We start from the raw sequence: 19,226 nt of genomic DNA on the forward strand, positions 1-19,226 counted from the left end.
CAGAAAACATAAAAATGCAAAGGACAAATATTTCTAATGTAACAATAGCAATACTACACTGTAAAAAATACTCTGTTACAAGAAAAATAAGTAAGAGCATTGGCTGAGGTGCATCTAATTTTTATCTCTTTCATATTCTGTTGGGTAAAACAGTTTATAAAAATCCTTTATATCATAACAGCTTTTGAGACCAGGGCTGGGTGATACATTAAATTTATCCTGATATCGACATTGCAAAAACATTGTTGTTGACTATTCGTGCTTTCTCAAAATATTTACACAAGATTTCATTATTCATGTATTACTTTTGATAAATAATTATCAGTAACATGGATGTGATGTGTATTTGTGAAGAGGCAAGTAATTTAACAGTGATAACAGCCTGGCAAATTCAGAAAATGACATTGCTTCACTGTAATGCAGCCTTTAAAACCAGGAGAATATAACACTTATGATATTATGAAAATCTAAATCTAAGAAGATATCTGGACTTTAAGCATGCCAATTCATTGCACAGCACTGCTTGTAAAGCTTCTTATATAAAATCTTATTTGTAAAATAAGTAATATGTGACAAACAACGTTGTGGAGTAAAAAGGTACAATATTTAACTCTGAGTGCAAGTACCAGGTGGCATCAAATGAAAAGGAAAAATACAGATACTGGAAATTTGTACTTCAGTACAGTGCTTGAGTAAATCTACTTCGATGTATTCCACCACCGGTGACATTAAAACATTTCAAATTATATCCAGCCCTACACGAGGCAGGCAAACAGGCAGGTGGAGCTGCCTAATTTCACTTTCTATCTTTGCTGTGGTCACTTAGCTTCTGTAACAAAGGGAACCCAAAATCAAGGTTCTCATATCTGCAGTGACCATCCTGCTGCACTCCTTCCCTCCTCTTCCTCTGAAAGATAAGAAGCCGGTCTGAGATGAAGAGACAATCATCTGAGGCTTCACTTCACAGCAGTGTCATGGCAGTGCTTCTCCAAAAGCCCTTGTCCTCCACGCCCATCTGTAGGTGGTGCGTTCAAAGACTACTCAGGCTTGCTTCTTTGGACATTTTTTCACAGCAGGACAAGAGAGGTCTTGCCGGCTCGCAGGCCGATGCCAAGGGCAAATCTAAATATTTATGAGTACGGCTCTCATCTGGTTTTAAATCCAACCTAAATCTGACCTCTGCCATGAAGGCATTGTTTAACCCTTTGAAACCTGGACTGACATCTCTTTTCTTGTGCTGCATTCAGGTGCCTTTCATATTTGAAAACCTTTGAACCCTAAGCATATTGGTGCAATTTCTTTATCAAACATCGGAAAAAAGGCAATCAGCGTCTTAACAAGAACTTAGTAAATTTAGAAAATTATTTTTTATAATCATAACTATACATTTAAATGGTTATTTTATAGTATTATTATCATTTTTAGGCGGTTTAGGCCATTCCCTTGTTTTTGTTTTGTTTTTTTCTTGTGCTAATTTTCAGGCAAGTTTCTTGTACTTTTTAGTAATTTCTTTCTGAATTGTAGGTCATTTCTTCCTAAGTGTCTCATTGACTTCTTCCCATGTTTTTGAAAGAAATCAATCATTTGCCCAGGTTTCGAAGGATTAAAAAAGCACATCAAAGTCTTTTTTGCTTGTTTGTTTTGTTTTGTGGGAGGAAAAACTGACCAAATGACCACAACATGATGTTGACAGTGTTGTTTTGTTCATAATTTTTGCTTTTCCTTACAAAATTAGAAAATATGCATTTTAAGCCCACAAAACAGTGGACACGTCAACATGACATATTATACAGCAATTAGAGAATGTATGTACCTTTAGCTGAGGTATAGCCCAGCCTTGTGTAATTCTTCATGTGTAGGAGCAGTAATATGCTGTTTCAACCAAACTCACCTCCCCTTCATCCACAACTCCATATTTAGTGCCATTATCCCACCTTGATGGTGACAGCAACACAGTGTCCCACTACGTCTGATGAAGGAAGAAGAAGGTAGCAGCCAGATTCTGACTAATCGCACGTGAGCTCACAAGATCACGAGACTTAACACATCTAAAATGCTTCTTGAATACACCTAGTCTTTGAAGTCCACTGAAAAGATAAACTTCTATGAATATCCATCACAGTCGTGGCGAACCAAAAACATCAATCATCCCACATCAGGAGGATGTTACACAAAGATTTACTCAATAATCTGAAGGGATTACATAATTACTGCTGCAGGACTACAGAGGGTCAGAACAAAGCTGTGTGACTCTGGATGAAGTCTTCTCAGTCAGGCGAGGTAGTCGATTTCTGAATGGTTAGTCATCCCTCAGGTTCATTTCCTGTATTGTGAAATAAATGTCATTGAGGTCGAATGTCACATCGCATGAAATCAGGCCCCATAACGCCTCATAATCCTCTAAATGCAGTTGTGTTTATCCTGTCAGAGGCAGAATTACAGTGCTCTTCCACAGTTAAACACGTTGGCCCACAGGTGGAAACAAAAATATACCTCCTGCCGCACCCAAAGAGCCAACTCATAATAGTGTGTCAGCACCCTGAAATTGTGAAATTTCACAACACGGAGGTAATTTCAAAGCTCCCACCCATCAAAACTTCACGCACAGTTCCAACACGGCGATTTCAAGCTATACTTTATTCTTATTTTTAGAAACTAGGCCAATCATGAAAAGTGTGGTGTGAGGATCACTCAGGCTCCTCTGCTAAAACCCTTTCAGGATCCCAAGACAGAAATAACTGCCTTTTCTCAAAATAGGTTGGAGAAGATATGGACAGAGTGAGCGAGATGATAACAGCTCTGCCTTTTTTTTTCCTGACACAGACTGACTTTTCTCACCTGGAGCTGCTTGACAACTATGGTTCCAAAGCATTTTGGGAAAACGTGTCCAGGCCTGACAAACAGAGGTCAGGTAGGCCTGCTAGTAGACAGAGAGAGGAGTTGCATACATTTGCAGGAGGTGCAGCTTTAGCTTTGCACCCAGATGGTCCGAAAATGAATTGGGGGCCTCGGTTAAGTGGAAAGCAGAGTTGTGGGAAGGTACAGAGTAGTATGGTGGATGTGTGCTGCAGATCCGATCCAGGCATGATGAGTCAAGCTCCAAGCAGACACAAAGCCAGGCTCGGCCATGCCTCCTCAGCCCGCATGATGCCCCTCTATGCTCTAACCCTATCCCTAACTTGTACACACTCAGGCTTTTATTCCTGATGCAATGTTTCTTACAAGTTGAAGTTTGGCTCCAATAAAGCAGCAAGTGTTGTATTCATTGCAATTCTTTATCGAATTGTCGCCATTTGCAGATTGCAACCAGCTGAAACTTCTCCTGGTTACAATTCCTTCATTGTTCTTTATTCAGAAGGTTGTTACTGGGAGCCGAATTATTCACAGATGACTCTTCCTCTCTCAAACAGATGGACCAGGTGATTTAAACCGGTGAACAACACGAATGAAGCAGTTTCACAATAAAAATAATTGTTTTTTCAACACTGTTTGGCATGTTGCAGAGGGGCTGCTAGCCCAGCACCTGCTAATATGTGCTCACATTTTTTTCTCCGATAATTTAAGATCCAGGCGTTTAGGTGTTTTTTACCAAGAGCCAAATTATCCACCGATGTCTCTGTTTTTCCAAAACACAAAGACCCAGTGATTTAAAACATTAATAACACAGAATAATGCAGTTTCACATTAAAAATCAGTCATTTTTGAAGCACTGTTTGGCTAGTCGTGGCCCTATCTAGTGCCAGTGTTTGGTTTGCTGTTCTGGACAGACATGGCAGTGCCACATGCCGGACTCATAGATGAGGACCAGCTCCCTATGGAGACATAAAAGGCTCGTTCTAGTGCAGGGGTGTCCAAACTTTTTTTTTTTGGAATGGGGGCCAGATAAGATAAAGTGAAAATGCCTGGGGGCCAGCTGCTTCTCGCATCATATGGGTTATTAAAAAAATATCACATGCAAATGACATCAGCACAGCTGTTATCTTTAAGTGTTTGCATATTCAGCTTTCACACTCCATTATGCTTCTTTGCTGTAGCCATGTCTGCTACCTGCCAGAAAATATCAGGTGTAAAGTAGTCATTAGTTTACCGATTTACAGTTTGTTTATAAAAAATACATTAGTTTTGTCCATGCAATTCCTACTTGGTGCATATCTACAAACTGTATGATTGTCCTGCCAGTGTGAGGTGAATAAAAATAAATGCAAAGTGCTCTTATTGATTGAGCAGTATGGTGTTAATCATGTAGTATATTTCGTTTATTCTGAAAGACAAGCTGAGGGCCTTTTAAAATTTGTCTGAGGACCACAGTTGGCCCCCGGTCTGGACTTTGACTGCTCTAAAGTAACGAAAACACAAAAGTCCGTATTTTCAGGTAATCATACACTAAAGAGGACGTGTGTATCGCATACAACATATCCTTAAAATCATGCACACTTGACCTTTAAAAGTACAAGTCATGTTCTGATGAGCTGAGCAATCCTAACTTACAGTGCAAGTGAAATTAATGCATTAAAGAAAAACTCAACACCCACAAGGTTGTAATGGTATGCTCGGTTACACCCAAGAGTCAGAAAAGAGAGGAGAAAATTAATCATTAAAAAAAAAAAAAAAACTTTGGGAGAGGTTGCAAAGAGGAACGCACACTTGAGGGACTCCATGCCAGAGGAAGAAACACAAAGCAGCCGCAGTGATTTGACAGAGCATACATGTTAATGTTAGGGCGACCTAATTCCTGTTGTGGGTCGCGTGAAGCCCCCCCCGCCGCTCCTCCACCCACCCACCCAGCCACCCAACACAGCACAGCCAGCTCCCCACCCTCTGTGAACGTGTAATAACAAAGCGTTGATCGATAAAGTGTACTTTCCAGTGAGGCAGCACAGACCTGGACCCCCTCTTTGTTCCACTGCCAGCGCAACAGCATCCGCACAACAAGCCGAGTTACAGCCTCGGACTTCTGAAATGTTGCCGCACTCATCGTTAAGCCCCCTTTTCTTGAGAGCCCCCTTCGCCGAAAAATCCCTCCCTGCCTCCGAGCTACTTCTGAAATGTTCAAGCGTTGCAACAACTATTAAACACAGCCTCGCTGCCTGCACAACCCTGGCTCACCTCAGTGATATCATGTAATGTATCCTGTGAGGCTGAGTGTGGGGGACAAAGTGCGTGTTTGTGGGTGACACACTGTTACAGCCAGAGGAAACATGCTGCTACAGCGACATTGTAACAAGTGTGATTTGCGTAACAAAAACAAGAAAACTCACCACAACTCCTGTAGCGCCCAGAGGAAACCCGAGGTAAGGGGGAGAGGAGGGGGGGAAAAAATCAAAGCCAAGCAGGAATTTATCCCCTCTTTCTCTTCCACGTTTTTCAGCCCCGGCCCCTGTCTCCACACCCCAGGAACCGAGAGTGTGAGCGGGGTGGGGGGACCTGGGTGATAGCAGAGGAGGGAAGCACGATCTGGGACACACAGCCAACACTTCGCACTCAGTTTATCTACTAAATCCAGGAAAGGACGGCGCCCCACACAAAAATCCGCGATTCTCCCTAACTTATCGTCCCGTCACAGTGTACTTTTTCAGCCTTCCTGGGTGTTAAATCCCACGGTTTATCCGCTGCATCCGGGCGCGTCGGCCGACTGTTCTAGTCCGCCATGTTGTGTGTCTGTCTGCATAGGAAGAATGGGAAGCGAGCAGCAAATTCCCAGGCCAGGCCCCGTCTCTTCTCCACCGGGCTGCTCCCGCAGACCGCAGCGACACCTGCAGGGAGAGCCGGAGACTGCACCGTCCACACCGCCACACGGTCACTGCAGCGGGCTGCAACCGGACCACACCGAGGAGAGTAACGCTTACTCAAGTGCTGTACAGAAATACATTTTTGGAGTACTTGCACTTCACAGATTTTTTTTTTCGCCATTTATGCAACTCTATAGACTATTTCTAGTCCACTACACCTCGGAGGCAAATGGTGCAGGCTGCTTTTTCAGCCGGACATGGTACATTCAGCCCCCTGAGGCAAGCTTCCCCTTGCGCCCCCATATAATAATAATAATAATAATAATAATAATAATAATAATAATAATAATAATAATGATGATGATGATGATAAGTGCATAAGTTTGTATAGCAGAGCTTTTTGTATTCTTTCCTGTGCCCTTGATTATCACACGATTTATTTTGTGACCTTTTGGAGGGGTCCGACCCATTGGTTAGGAAGGACTAGACTGAACTATTCGACTTTTTATGAAGAAGTTAAAAGTAGCTCCACCTCAATCACCTACAACAGTAAAATGCTGCTTCAGTATTTAAACAATTTAATAATGTCAGCTGCAAGAATGTATTGCCCACAGGAGACATTTTACTGCAGAACCAGTACTTTTACTTTTCATTTACATACTTTTACTTAATTTACTTTTACTTTTATATATATATATATATATATATATAAGTTAGGAGAGAGGGTGTGCATAACATGAAGCAAAGGTCACTCTGATCATCATCATTCATCATCTTTTAGAATTTATTGTAATTATTTCTAACAAGAACAAGAAAAAGAATAAGAAATGAACACAGATAAACAGCTTAACAAGCAACAATAAAAAATTTAAAAAAACAATAAAAGAACAATATGTGCAATAGAGTATGACTATTGCCTTTTAATTTTCTTATACTTGAGTTCTCTCCCTATACACTCCACTCCACCATTTCCCTTATTGTCCATTATTTTCTTCTTTTTTTATGTCAAAAAACTACTCCACTATATTTGTCTGACAGCTTTAATTTATAATTTCAGATTACTAAAACAAAATATAATCAACAAATAAATTAGGATGTATTATTATAAATAATGATAGGACTTAATTGATGACATTTACAAGCTACCCAGCTGTTTTTAAAGTAAGAAATAATATATCAATAATTATAACTAAATAATGTAATATTCATTTCATTGATCTGATGTGACTCAAGACCATGATCACATGGCATGGAGCACAAATATTAATTGAATAAAGCATAATGTAAAACATCATTAGTCACAGCCCCTAGACTATAAGCACTGTGTACTAGAGTGAAAAAACAATGCAGACATGGTGAGTTTTGTTTGGTTTCTTCTTCTTCATGTGTTCTTTTTCATGGTTTTGAATCTGGATCTTATCACAGCCAGACACTCATAATCAGTTTTATAGATTCTGCAGTCCACCTGACGTGCATATGTGTGGGCACATGGTGATGCGTGCTGACTGAGCCACCAGCAGCCTACTTTACTACATCAGTCTTCTATTAACATTCACGCAAGGATTTCGCACACAAGATGTCATATCTCATTTATTTTTCATCTCATAATAAATGAAGAAGCAATCAAGCTAAAACTTCAAGTTAATAAATAATATTAAAGCATACATACATCCTGACTGCTGGTTAATGTCCCGACATAAAACCATTGAGCAGAAATTACAGGATGTTGGTAGAGAACAGAAAATGAATGGTAGGTGTGTAACACTGTAACAGCATGGAAACACGTTTTGTACAGATTATAAGACTTTGCATGTTCAACTTGTATGTTTTTGCTTTAGATTTAATAGTTGTTCTATATGCTTGGCTGCAAACCAGAGTTTGTGGATATAGCTGTTTTTTACTTTTACTGTGTTAAAGTTGGAAAATGTGTGCAAACTGTTGCTGGAATATATGCATACAATCAACAAAGAGATCTGTTTAACAGGATGTAAATAAAAAAAACGTGTGCATGTGTCAGCAGCTGACAGATCTGCAAATACAACTCTTAGACGTTCAGGTTAGCAATGACAGCCCGGGTGAACTCGTCACTCGTGGCGTAGCCCCCCAGGTCTCCAGTGCGCACCTGTTGCAAACATAAGGACAGTTTGTTACTATATGCACAGCTGCAGCAACACATGTCCACATACAGTATCACAGCCTGCATGTTAGAGAGCCTTTAAGAACTGCGCTCACAGAATACACAACTAGTATGATCAGCATGATATGGACTCTTAGAAAGCTGCAGTGTCATTTCCTAACCTGATTTATTTTCTCACATTTTTATTTTAGTATGACTAGAGGCTGAAAATTAAAATGTAGCAGTCACATAAAGTCCATAAACCAGACACAGTACTAACGTCCGGACACAGATGGAAGGGGTTTGGCAACCTTTACTATAAGGGGAACTATTTTTATATTTTTAAAATATTTTTATATATCAAACATTACCAATGGATCTCAATGAGCGTTTATTAAGGTGGCAACTCTGCAGTGGGCTATTTATGACAATTACTTTAACTTCGCAGCATCGGCAAAGGAATATGTCCACGCACTATTTAATTAATTCTCTTTTCCTTTTTTGAAATTGTAATCCACAGCTAGTCTGGCAAGGGAGCCTTGAGACTAGCCACTGCTAGTTGAACTTAAGCAAAATTTAAATAACATGGCGCCAGGTCATATGATGTATAACGCACATTTTTGTCGACACAATGTTAAAAACTGCTGTACATTACATTTAGGTTATAGGCTACGCAATTTCACGGGAGGCTGTAAGAATCAATTTAGGCCTATTTGAATTATCAAAGGAAATTAAAGTTAAAAAATTCCCCAAAACATTAATTTAGATTTTTTTTAAAGCCACAAGAGGCCACTGGAGAGGCTAAAGAGTTGCAGGTTACCTAACTTTGGTCTTGTCCTATTAATTAATATTCAACAATAGTCACTATAGTCACCATTCAGTCCAACAATGACTATTAAGCAAAGAAAAAATGTTATTCTTTCAATATTACATCACATTTTGGACAAGCTTAAATATGCAGGCATGAAATTCCATAACCGATAATTGATCGAAAAGGAAACCAAATTTGATCAACAATAAAAGGACATGAAACCGCTGTCAGTGATGACTGGAAACATTCTCTGGAAAGACACAGAAGTTAGATTGCACCAAAGGTGAACAAAGGAAAACAGGGAGTATTAAATTTCTTTTTCTTAAATTATTTGTGGTTAACCTCTGACTACTTGTGAAATCTTAAATTGCAGCACAGTTAGACAAAAAGCAGTGTTTTAAATACTCAAAGTGTAAATGGTTTGAAAGAAACTCTGTGTTAACTTCATATGAATCCTTGGAAATTATGTGTAAATATAAAAATGACCTTATTCACTTTGTGAGCTGTTGTAAGATTACATTTGACTAATAATCTTAAGTATATGGATTCATAGTTCAACCAAGTGTAGATTAGAGCTGAAACGGTTAGTCGACTTATCAATTTGTCAACTGAAAGAAAAATAATTGCTAACTATTTTGATAATTTATTCATCTTTTAAGTGAATTTTCATGCGAAAATGGCACTTAAATCTCAAGATTTGTCACTTCTCCACTCACAATGAATATATCACTGGCTTATGGACACTGTGGCTTTTACATAGATTTACTTTGGTTAGTAAACTTATTAGAAAAGTTAGCATTTTGTTTGAGCACCTGAAAATGATTTCACATTCAATAGAATAATATCTGGAAAAGCGCCATTATCTTATGGTTCTAGATAACTGCATTTTGTACGTTGTATGCTAATGTTAAAAAAAAAATCAATTGAATTATTAATCTCACAGCAAGACACATCAACCAGTTTCTCATTAGGATGGGTTTGCAATTCCCATACAATAAATCAATGCAAAAACAAACAAAACCAATGAAAATAAATCAGATTTTAACTGAGTTTACAGCACTGCAATGACAGAACAAAGTTTTATTTAAAATGTTAAGACATGTAGGTCAGATATTATACGGTATTATCGGATCATGATGTAACAGTGTTATCATACTGTATTCTGAGTTACAGTAGCAGTCAATCCTTAGATGTTTAGTTATGAGAGGCTATCGGAAAATGACAGCAACAATGAGTTGGTGGTGAACTTTGAGGTAAAGAAGAAGAATATTCTGTTGATTAAGGCAGTCTGGTGGCTTTACAGTTTCTAACAATATTTGTGATAACAAGAGAAAATAGGCAGACAAAAGGTCTCCCTGAATGAGTGAAAAGATTATCTTAATCAGCAAAGTAGAAACTGCAAAGGTAAATGGATGCAAACACATGGACAGCAATTCTGAGGAAAGATGTAAAGATGACACAGATGTTTGATGTAAATGTTCATGAGAGGAATGCACAATTTTAAATCAAATACAACACAAGGCACCACTGATTCCACAGTGCATCAGCGGATCCTGTTTAAACCAAATAAATATGGATGATGGTGTTGGCTAAAACTGTGTCTTTAAGCAATGAGAGGGGAGGTGAGTCTTAACACGCCTCCAGTTCATGTTAAGAACAAAGTCCAGATTTAAGGAAATGTCAGTGAGGAGTGCGACAAAACATCTTAGCAAACAGGTCCGTGACGCAGGTTTTCCACAACAGCACGCACAAAGTCGCCAGTGGTAGAGTAACCGCCAAGGTCTCGTGTTCGTACCTGGGATGTGCACACAGATGGACACAGACACACACACACACACACACACACACACAGGATAACGAGGTACAAGGAGAGGAGGGAATCAAAGGAAAGGGCAGAGGGAGAGGAAGGGCACTTCAGACGGGCAAATTCTGCTTCAAATGACACACATCCCTTAAAAATAATCAGTTTCCTCACATTAAAAGCCAAATCACTTCCATCACCTCTTTAAGAACAGCAATGAAATAGCAAAAAAAAATCTGTCATGATTTTTGTTGCTGAAATGAGATTTTTTTAGGGCTGAATTGACCGTGCATTATATTTGAGGGACTGAGGTTGACCGGCTTCATGCTGGTGTTTGTGTCAGTGTATGTTAGTGTCATGGAGCAGGTGCAACAGACAGTTAGTCCAAGCCAGTTTAAAAAGAAAAACATTGGTTGCCCTAGTGACAAATGCATATACCTTGCACGTTTATGAGGTTGAAATTGAGCGAGGAGGTGAAATGCAGGAAAAGAGCTTAAGTATACAGTATGTACAGTCTGAAAAGTCAGTAATAAAAGGCTCTCTAACATACTGGGGTACAGTTTGCAGATTTTGACAAGGAGACATTTGTGGGTCAAAAACTGCTATCGCTGCTCTTAATGTGCCGCTGTCATTGCTGGTATCTGATTTATGTGAAAAAGCTCTTTTAATTTTTATTGTAGTTTTCATTTTCTTCAGTGCCTGTAGCATTTTGACAGCGCTCACACGAGATTACAGTTATCAACCCACAAAACTGATGAGCAACATGTTAATTTAGAAACACAGGTTGAGGTTATACAAGTCCTGTTAGCAGAACCACCCATTTTATTCAGCTCTGCTTGTATTAACAGAAAACATTCCCTCTGAATGTTCACAGCCTGCATGCACCAGTCGGCACACAGTAATAACAAGTGACACACACACACACATACACACACACAGACACACTTACTTTGCCCTGTTTGATGACCCTCTTGACAGCATCTGACACCATTTGGGAGTGATATTCCAGGCTGCAACACAATACAGTAACAACTGAAAGGTGGCCTTAACGTTTTGTACACATGCAAACATTTAGACAAGCAGGCACTTAAAGGGACAGTTCACCCAAAAGTAAAAAATATTATATTGGTATATTGGTCAAGCCTTTGCGCAAATATAATGGAACTAGATGGCATGATTTCTGGAAAGAGACATTGCTGTTGAGTTTATCAAATGTACTTTTTGGCCCTTTGAGCAGCACAAGTCGAGTGCTATCTTGTTCAGTTATATTTGAGAGAAGGCAGACAATTCTGAAGCCAATATCTGCAACACTCTGCAACTCCCATTGAAACAATCTGGAAGAGATAAAATATGTGTTTTTAAATTTCGGGATACACTGTTCCATTATGACTGTTTTCTAAGGCTTGAGGAATGCGCTGGACCAGAACAAAAGATTAGGAGGTACAGTGTGAAATGCAAAACACTTCTTACAACAATATCAAAAGATGACTCACTTGAGGTGCTTGAGCATGTTAGAAGCACTGAGCAGCATGGCTGTCGGGTTGGCAATGTTCCTTCCTACAGCTTGTGCAAACGGGTGGCGTGCACCCTGAAAGAGATGAGACAGGGGATCAAGGATGGCACTGTTGAAGACAGACCTTTAAGTCTTCTCTGTCACTAAATACAGTAACTGGGTTGAGATGAATCAATAGTAATACTAGGTTAATAACTTTTGCTTTTTTTTTTTTTTTTAAAGTGTGTCATTAATATATTCTGCCATACATCTCATCTGTCAGTAAACAAAAAACCCTCTAAAAATATTGGATTTTTACCAATATCTAACATGCTGATATATAAAGTCTTAAGTCATCAAGTCTCTTCTGTAGTGGACTAAACATCGTATTATGCATACTCTTATTGTGATGGCCCAACAACAGATTAAGACATGAAATACGACTATTTTCAATGCATGTAACATTTGTTTATTGTTTATTGTATATATATATATATATATATATATATATATATATATAAAGTGGTACTGTCGTGCATCCCTAGTCAGAACTAAACAAGAGAATGACTGGCTAGCCATGAGACAATAACAATGTAAGAGATCAGTGGAAACTCACAGTCTCAAAGACAGCATACTCTGCACTGTAGCTCTCTCCAGGAACAACTCCTGCTCCTCCAACCAGCCCTGCTGCCAGGTTATCAATAATGTTACCGTACAGGTTGGGCATCACCAACACATCAAACTGGTATGGGTTCTGGACCAGCTGCAGCAAAGTAACACAGATACTGATATATTTAAACAAGAAATAGAAAAGTGAGACAAGAGCAAATAATGTATTGATAAAGTCAGGAGAATGATCTGTGAGGCTGTATATACCTGCATGCAACAGTTATCAATGATTATGTTCTCATATTTGATTTTGGGGTACAGTTGTGCCACCTCTGCACAGCTCTGCAGAAACAGGCCATCACCTAATTTCCTGTGATGAGACAGAGAACGAGGACAAGTGTTGCTGTAGCTTAAATGCAAATCACAACCCAAATTAACACTTTTTTTAGAATCTAATAAAACACCAGGAGATAAAGAAGACGGAAGAATGTGTATACTTTTCCGTATCCTTACATGATGTTGGCCTTGTGAACAGCGGTGACCTTGCTTCGTCCCTTCTTGGTGGCGTAATCAAAAGCAAACTTGGCAATGCGCCGTGACTTCTCCCTGGTGATGATCTTCAAGCATTCGATCACACCTGTCACACTCTATAGAGCAAGAAGAGGGTACATTTATTTTAGTTCAGACGTTCTCATTTAAGCATTAACTAATCAACAGTGCAAGAAAATGAAAAACCCTTTACACCCTATTTACAGTGGCTTTTTAGCTATTCAGCACATGTTTATATGACAGACTAGATTAAATTCAGTTTTAATGAACGAAGCTGTCTACACAATAACCTTCTTTTTAGGCTTGAAGTCCATTAGTTGGCCAATAAAGACAACTTGTAATATATCACACTGCCAACAAACAATCCTGTTTAGACTTGCTATTAACAAGAGAACAGATGTTAATGTGCCAAATGCATCCTCAAAGTATCGAGAGAACATGTTCAGACCACATTCTGAGGTGTTTTGGTTACAATCTTTCAGCAGAGTGTACGCTAAAGTGTCCTGATGTCCTTGATTATCTGACTGCCTGTTGGATAAGCAAACTCTCTGTTGCTGCAGCTACATAGATGCAGTGCTGTGGGAGGGTCTCTGGAGTTGCTCTCCTCCAGGCGAACAATCAATTTGATGTTTGTCCGATTAGCACAAGCTAATACAGCAGCATCTGTTTAGACCTTTACAACAAAGTCACATTAACACCAAAACGGCTCAACTATGCTGATGAACCGTTAGGTAACATTAGCTGTGTGATGCTAACAGTTAGCCCTGTCACTGTGTTTGTGGAGTTGGTGGACTCTCATTAACTGTCCCTGGTGTGGAGCTCACACTCCTGCAGCAGTAGTCTCCTGTTATGGTGGATGATATGATATAGAGTACATGTTAACTTGCATATAGAGCGGGGTGGGATCCGATAACAAGCGGTCACATGAGACGCATGTCGAGACCCATCCCAAAGCCAGGTGTGACAGACTTAGAACTGTCCAAGATGCATGTTCATACCAACTGTAAGCAGGCTCCATGGGGCAGTTAGGGATCACAAGATTACATGAGTTGCAATCAACATTTGGCCCTCAATGAGTGAGAAGTAGAAAACCTAAATTACAAACAACTACAGACACATTGTCCCATTTCTGCAACTCTGTCAGAGGGATTCATCTCTGTTGTTATTGCTTGCTTACTGCTGGCCAAATCTCTGTGTGCTCAAGGGAAATTTCCCTCTTCAATGAAAAAAAGACTGATTTCCTTTTTATGTGGGTTTAAAACAGACTGTTCATCCTCTGACTGACTGCAGTGAGGAGACATGTTGTTTACCTCGTGCTCCAGGGAGCTGTACTCCCCCTCAGTCTGTTCGCGGATGATGACCAGATCCAGGTTGTTGTGGCGAGTGCTGTAGCCCGGCAGGCTGTTTACATGAACCACATTAGCAAACAGGTCCAGTTTACGCCTGGGGAACGGATAGGGAGGTAGATATTAAACAACAATAACAACAACAAAGTAATAAAAAGAAACACAAAATATGCACAAAAATATGCACAACTTGTTTTCTGGTTTTACCTCAGTCTCATCTCATATGAAGCCAGCTCCCCTTTGAACTCCATTGGTGTGTGAATCTTTCCTGGGTAGCCAAGCACATCACCAACACACGTTAGGTCTGTTTCATTCCCTTTAAAACTGCATGAACTGAACTTTACAGCCGTCCATTAAATAACTCATATCTTCTTGTCCTTAAATGAAGGTGAACTATGAGAGGAGACAAAACAGTAATTAAAGCTACCTTTCATGGCCACTTTGTTGTTCTTCATAGAGGTTAACACTTGCTCCAGCTTCTCCTCACTGGCCATGTTCTGTACCTCGCTCAGGTGAAACTCCTCAAATTCGACGGGGACATCTCCAGCCTGGAGACAAAACATTCAGAAGACAGCTTCAGGACAAGTTATTTTTAAGGCTAACTTTGAACCTAGGCCCTATTTTTGCATGTTTTTGTGTGTGTGTAAGTGACTTGTGGGAACAACTTTATAAATGCAGCATTGAACAAAAGGGCTGCAGCTGGCAGTAGGGAAACAGGCTGCAATATAAACATGTGGGGCATTCATGCACCCTCAGTGTGCATCTGCTAAAAGTGCTTGTTTTTGCCACTGACAGGCTCACAGTATTTTTATCAGTGTCTGACATTATGGAATAGATCCCTACAGGGATACACAATTTTGTAAAAGAGTCAGATCCTTGTTGTTTAACAAGAAACAGACCCAATATCACTTTTGCCAAACCCACCAGACTCCATTTAATTTAGACTAATTTTAGCATGTGTAGAGTCAGTGTATTTTCACATCTAACTGGGTGAATTAGGACTTTATTTCAACCAAACAGGAGTTGGAAATTGTTGAAATAGTGGAAAGCGAAACCAAGACATTTCATATGACTTTTATTTTGTTTCTATTGACTTTGAATGAATTCGTTTTACGATAATAAATTTACTGTTTATTTAAATGAAGTCTGGTGGGTTTGGCGACAGTGATTTCAGGTATGTTTCTAGTTCTCTGTCAGGATCCTTTGCATATTGTTGCCAACACTTATCTGACAATAATCTGAGCCTGTCAATGGCAAAAACAAACAGTTTAAGATGATGTAAATTATGCTGCAGCCCTGCAACCTATTATTAATATTGGACCACTTTCAGAAATTGTCCTTCTCCTTCGTCACTTGCATTATACTTACTTAATTATGATGTCATCAGCACATATGTGTATATATATATATATATATATATATATATATATATATATATATATATTATATAGAGAGAGAGATTGGGAAAAAATAGAATTCAAACATAAAAATAATATAAGTTGGTGAAAGAAATTCCTTCATTACAGATGTTTATAAAAACATCTGCTACTTGTTTGCATTTTCTTCTACTCATTAATAATTTGCACCATTTATTTTCGAAACAGACAAAAGGCAGTGATGATTCTTCTGCGTCATTATACCTTAAACACTTCCTTGACAGCAGTCATCAGCTCAGGTCCCACTCCATCCCCCGGCACCATTGTGACCTTGAACACAGCATCTGCACGAGCTGGCGGGGCTTCTGGGCCACAGAGAGCAGCAGACACACTCAGTGGTCGAGAGGCCAGCTGCTGCCACCGGGGGCTGCTCAGGCTCTGAGGATGGGTGAGAGGACACTCAGAACAAGCAAAATATGTTGCGCCATGAAAAAACAAATATGTCTACTATTCTGAGTATGCCATGTTGCATAGCTCTCCCTTTAATATCTCTGGGTATAATAATGATTCTCAAGTTTTTCTACTTGTGATCGCAAAAACAAAGCAGTGTATTCTTGTGACCCCTTTTGACCCCTTGTGACCTCAAAAATTTTATGTGGCATTTTAACCGTTTCCCACTGCTGGTCACACTGGTGTCTATTTGATTAGATAATATTGGGGATGGGCAGAGACGGGTGTGACTTTTTATCTCTGTTGACCAGACTTACTAAAGTTTTGTATTTTTTATTAGTTTTCCTTTTTATTTTGTTTTTAATTTATCATTTTAATTCAGTCTTCTTTTAATTAGTTTCCAGAGTGGATGTGCTCACTTCAGTTTTGTTTAGTTTACTTTTTATTGATTTCAGTATTTTATTAAGATTTGTTTTATTATAATATAAAGTAGAGTGATGTTCAGAATAGATACTACAACAAAAAACACAAGCAAAGCAATTTATTCACAGTCATGTAGACATCTCACTCTCAACAAACATGCACCAGCGTCTCCTCATGCTTATTGTCTGGGCAAATGTACTCATATTGACAAAGACAAAAACTAAAGACATTTGCTGTATATTTCCTATTTTAGTTTCATTTGCAAGATCCAGATTGTTGTCAATTGTTTTAGTTATTTTCAATTTTTCCTAATCTATCTTTTAATTCAATTTTAGATGTCTAAAATGTTGATTTTTGTCATGCCTAGTTTTAGTTTAGTTCTAGTTATTCCAACTTTGCTGTAGACATAGTTCATGCACATCCTGGATGATCATTAGCCACTGACCTGTTGGCAAAAGCCACAGGAAATAGACAAAATTATTGATCATCTGCTGAATGAAACCTCACCGTGTCATGCCACCTGCAGTTTTAAAGTGAAAATCTAGGCAAATGCACATCTCTTGATTTCCACTGACATTTAGGAATTTGTCAGGTGAAAAATGGAGATGACTGACAAGTAATCAGATCACAAGCATTATCTGACGTCTATTCTGCATGACAGTTATCCAGTGGTTAGCCATAATGAGTTATGTGCCTTATGTTTTAGGTGTGTTTTAAGTAACTGATGGTTCACTGACAAGGAGGTTTCCATGTCTGAGTTACCTGAGTAAGCTAACAAGCTACTTTAGCTCTCTCCATCACATAACCCCAGATTTAGCTCAATAGACATTGACTTGTTTGACGAGTATCTACCAACGACCGAAATTTGCTTTCTCGTGGACCAGGTGACAAAAAACGGAGCCATAAAAGCACTAAAACTATCGCCTTTTGCCTGAGGCTGACAGCGGCTATTCAAACGGACTGTCAGTGAAGGAGGCTCGCTAATGGTTACCGTTAGCATCCACAGACGAATGACAGCCAGCCCGACTCTTTCTGTGACAGTTTAAGATAACATGATGACCGTGTTTAACAAAGAAACAACGTTAACTACAGCAACTCCTTTCCTTGCGAGGAATGTGTCAAATGAGCACTTTACAATAATCTGTGTACTCACCTTGACCAATGTTACTAAGCTCCCTCTCAGGGCGGCCGCCATCGTTACAGGCATGCGGCAATTGAATTTCTTCTTCTGTGGTGCAGCAGTGGTAGAGCGCTACAGGACAACGGCGCCCCTAAGTGGACAGAGAAGCTGCTGTGTGGAAGTGAACATACTGTAGTATGTCTCATACATGTTTACCTATAAACACGTGTTGAATGTGTGTGTGTGTGTGTGTGTGTGTGTGTGTGTGTGTGTGTGTGTGTGTGTATTATAGATCTGCTGTATGCATAATATATGTCCACTGTATATAGCTGTGTTGGTTGTCTCTTAGGTTTGGATATGTGCTGACATATCTTGCTGCTTGTGTGGCACTAACATTATTTATCTCCAATTATTTGTTGCATTTGAATCTGGTCAGAAAGTTTACAATTTTTGTAAAGAAATTTGTTCTAATATATGTGCTACATTGTTGCAGGAAATGTTGCTCTGTCTCAACCTTTTTATTGACAGAGCTGACACAGCCTGTCTTTTCTAGGCAGCCAGGCCGCCTAATGGCCAGTCATGACATGTAGCCTATTAACCTGGACTAAAACATAGTAAAGAGAGCTCTGTTACAAGGCTGGAGCCAGATGTTGACATTCAGGGCTCTGCCCAAACCTGGGGGGTGTGGGGGTATGCTCCTACAGTGAGTTTTATTATTATTATTATTATTATTGTTGTTATTATTTTAACAACGTTAAAATTCAATGTTTTGTCAATGTTAACATAATAACATTTCACAGAAGTTGGGTTTTGTTCTCCATACCTTTTAACTAAATGTCGTTATTCTGTGTAATGATGATACTGGCATAAGACGTTCGGAAGATGCTGGATTTCAGTTACTAAACAACACAACAAAAAACCAGCAAAATATCAACACCATCCGTTGCTAGTGTTCTACGTTAAATTGATGTTGGCATTAGATGTTGTCCATTATTTTTTGTCACATGATGCCACAACCTAAATTCAACCACATATTAGCAAAACGCTGGAGGCCAGCTAGGTCGTGCCATCTAAAAAGAGACAAAATGTCGATGGTAGTATTTTGAAATTATAGGTAGGACGGAAACAGCATTGCTAATAGAGAATTAATATGACTTTTGCACCACTGATTTGCCAGCACAGTCTGAGAGACTGAGGGCAAATGATACAAAGTCAACAAAAACTTAAAGGATTCAGGGCATTTGAGTAACCATTCAAGCTGGAGCCCTAAAAGCCACCCTGCCCCCCACCTGACACACACACAAAAAAAAAAGCTTAAAAAATAGGTAATACAGGATAATCTCTTCTTCTTATTTTCATTTCTCCACTGTTCAAACTGTTATATCTAACAAAATGTTTAGATCT

The 19,226-nt window shown here is 39.2% G+C and overlaps 2 protein-coding genes across 3 annotated transcripts in view; both read right to left on the reverse strand.

The window, feature by feature from the left end:
* ptpra (protein tyrosine phosphatase receptor type A) overlaps window positions 1-5,695 on the reverse strand; it is a 34,211-nt gene extending 28,516 nt beyond the window's left edge. Inside the window, exon 1 of the mRNA XM_042502343.2 lies at window positions 5,259-5,695. The gene's annotated coding sequence lies outside the window, so the exon portion shown is untranslated. The remainder of the gene's footprint in view (window positions 1-5,258) is intronic.
* Window positions 5,696-7,301: 1,606 nt separating this feature from the next.
* On the reverse strand, window positions 7,302-17,989 carry idh3b (isocitrate dehydrogenase (NAD(+)) 3 non-catalytic subunit beta). Of its 2 annotated transcripts, none has more exons than XM_042502363.2 (11): window positions 17,856-17,989; window positions 16,094-16,267; window positions 14,881-15,001; window positions 14,661-14,721; window positions 14,418-14,550; window positions 13,072-13,205; window positions 12,826-12,928; window positions 12,566-12,712; window positions 11,951-12,045; window positions 11,407-11,467; window positions 7,302-7,851 (listed from the first exon to the last, which is right to left on the reverse strand). In XM_042502363.2, exons 1-11 carry the CDS (start codon window positions 17,907-17,909, stop codon window positions 7,774-7,776), a joined length of 1,161 nt encoding a protein of 386 aa, XP_042358297.1. In that variant the 5' UTR covers window positions 17,910-17,989; the 3' UTR covers window positions 7,302-7,773. The 2 variants fall into 2 exon arrangements, with proteins under 2 accessions (XP_042358297.1, XP_042358288.1); XM_042502354.2 differs by lacking the exon at window positions 7,302-7,851 and adding an exon at window positions 9,707-10,451.
* Window positions 17,990-19,226: the final 1,237 nt, after the last annotated feature.

This window comes from Plectropomus leopardus, chromosome 2 (assembly GCF_026936395.1).
Source record: "Plectropomus leopardus strain MGB_pleo_1.0 chromosome 2, ASM2693639v1, whole genome shotgun sequence".
NCBI lineage: Eukaryota > Metazoa > Chordata > Actinopteri > Perciformes > Serranidae > Plectropomus > Plectropomus leopardus.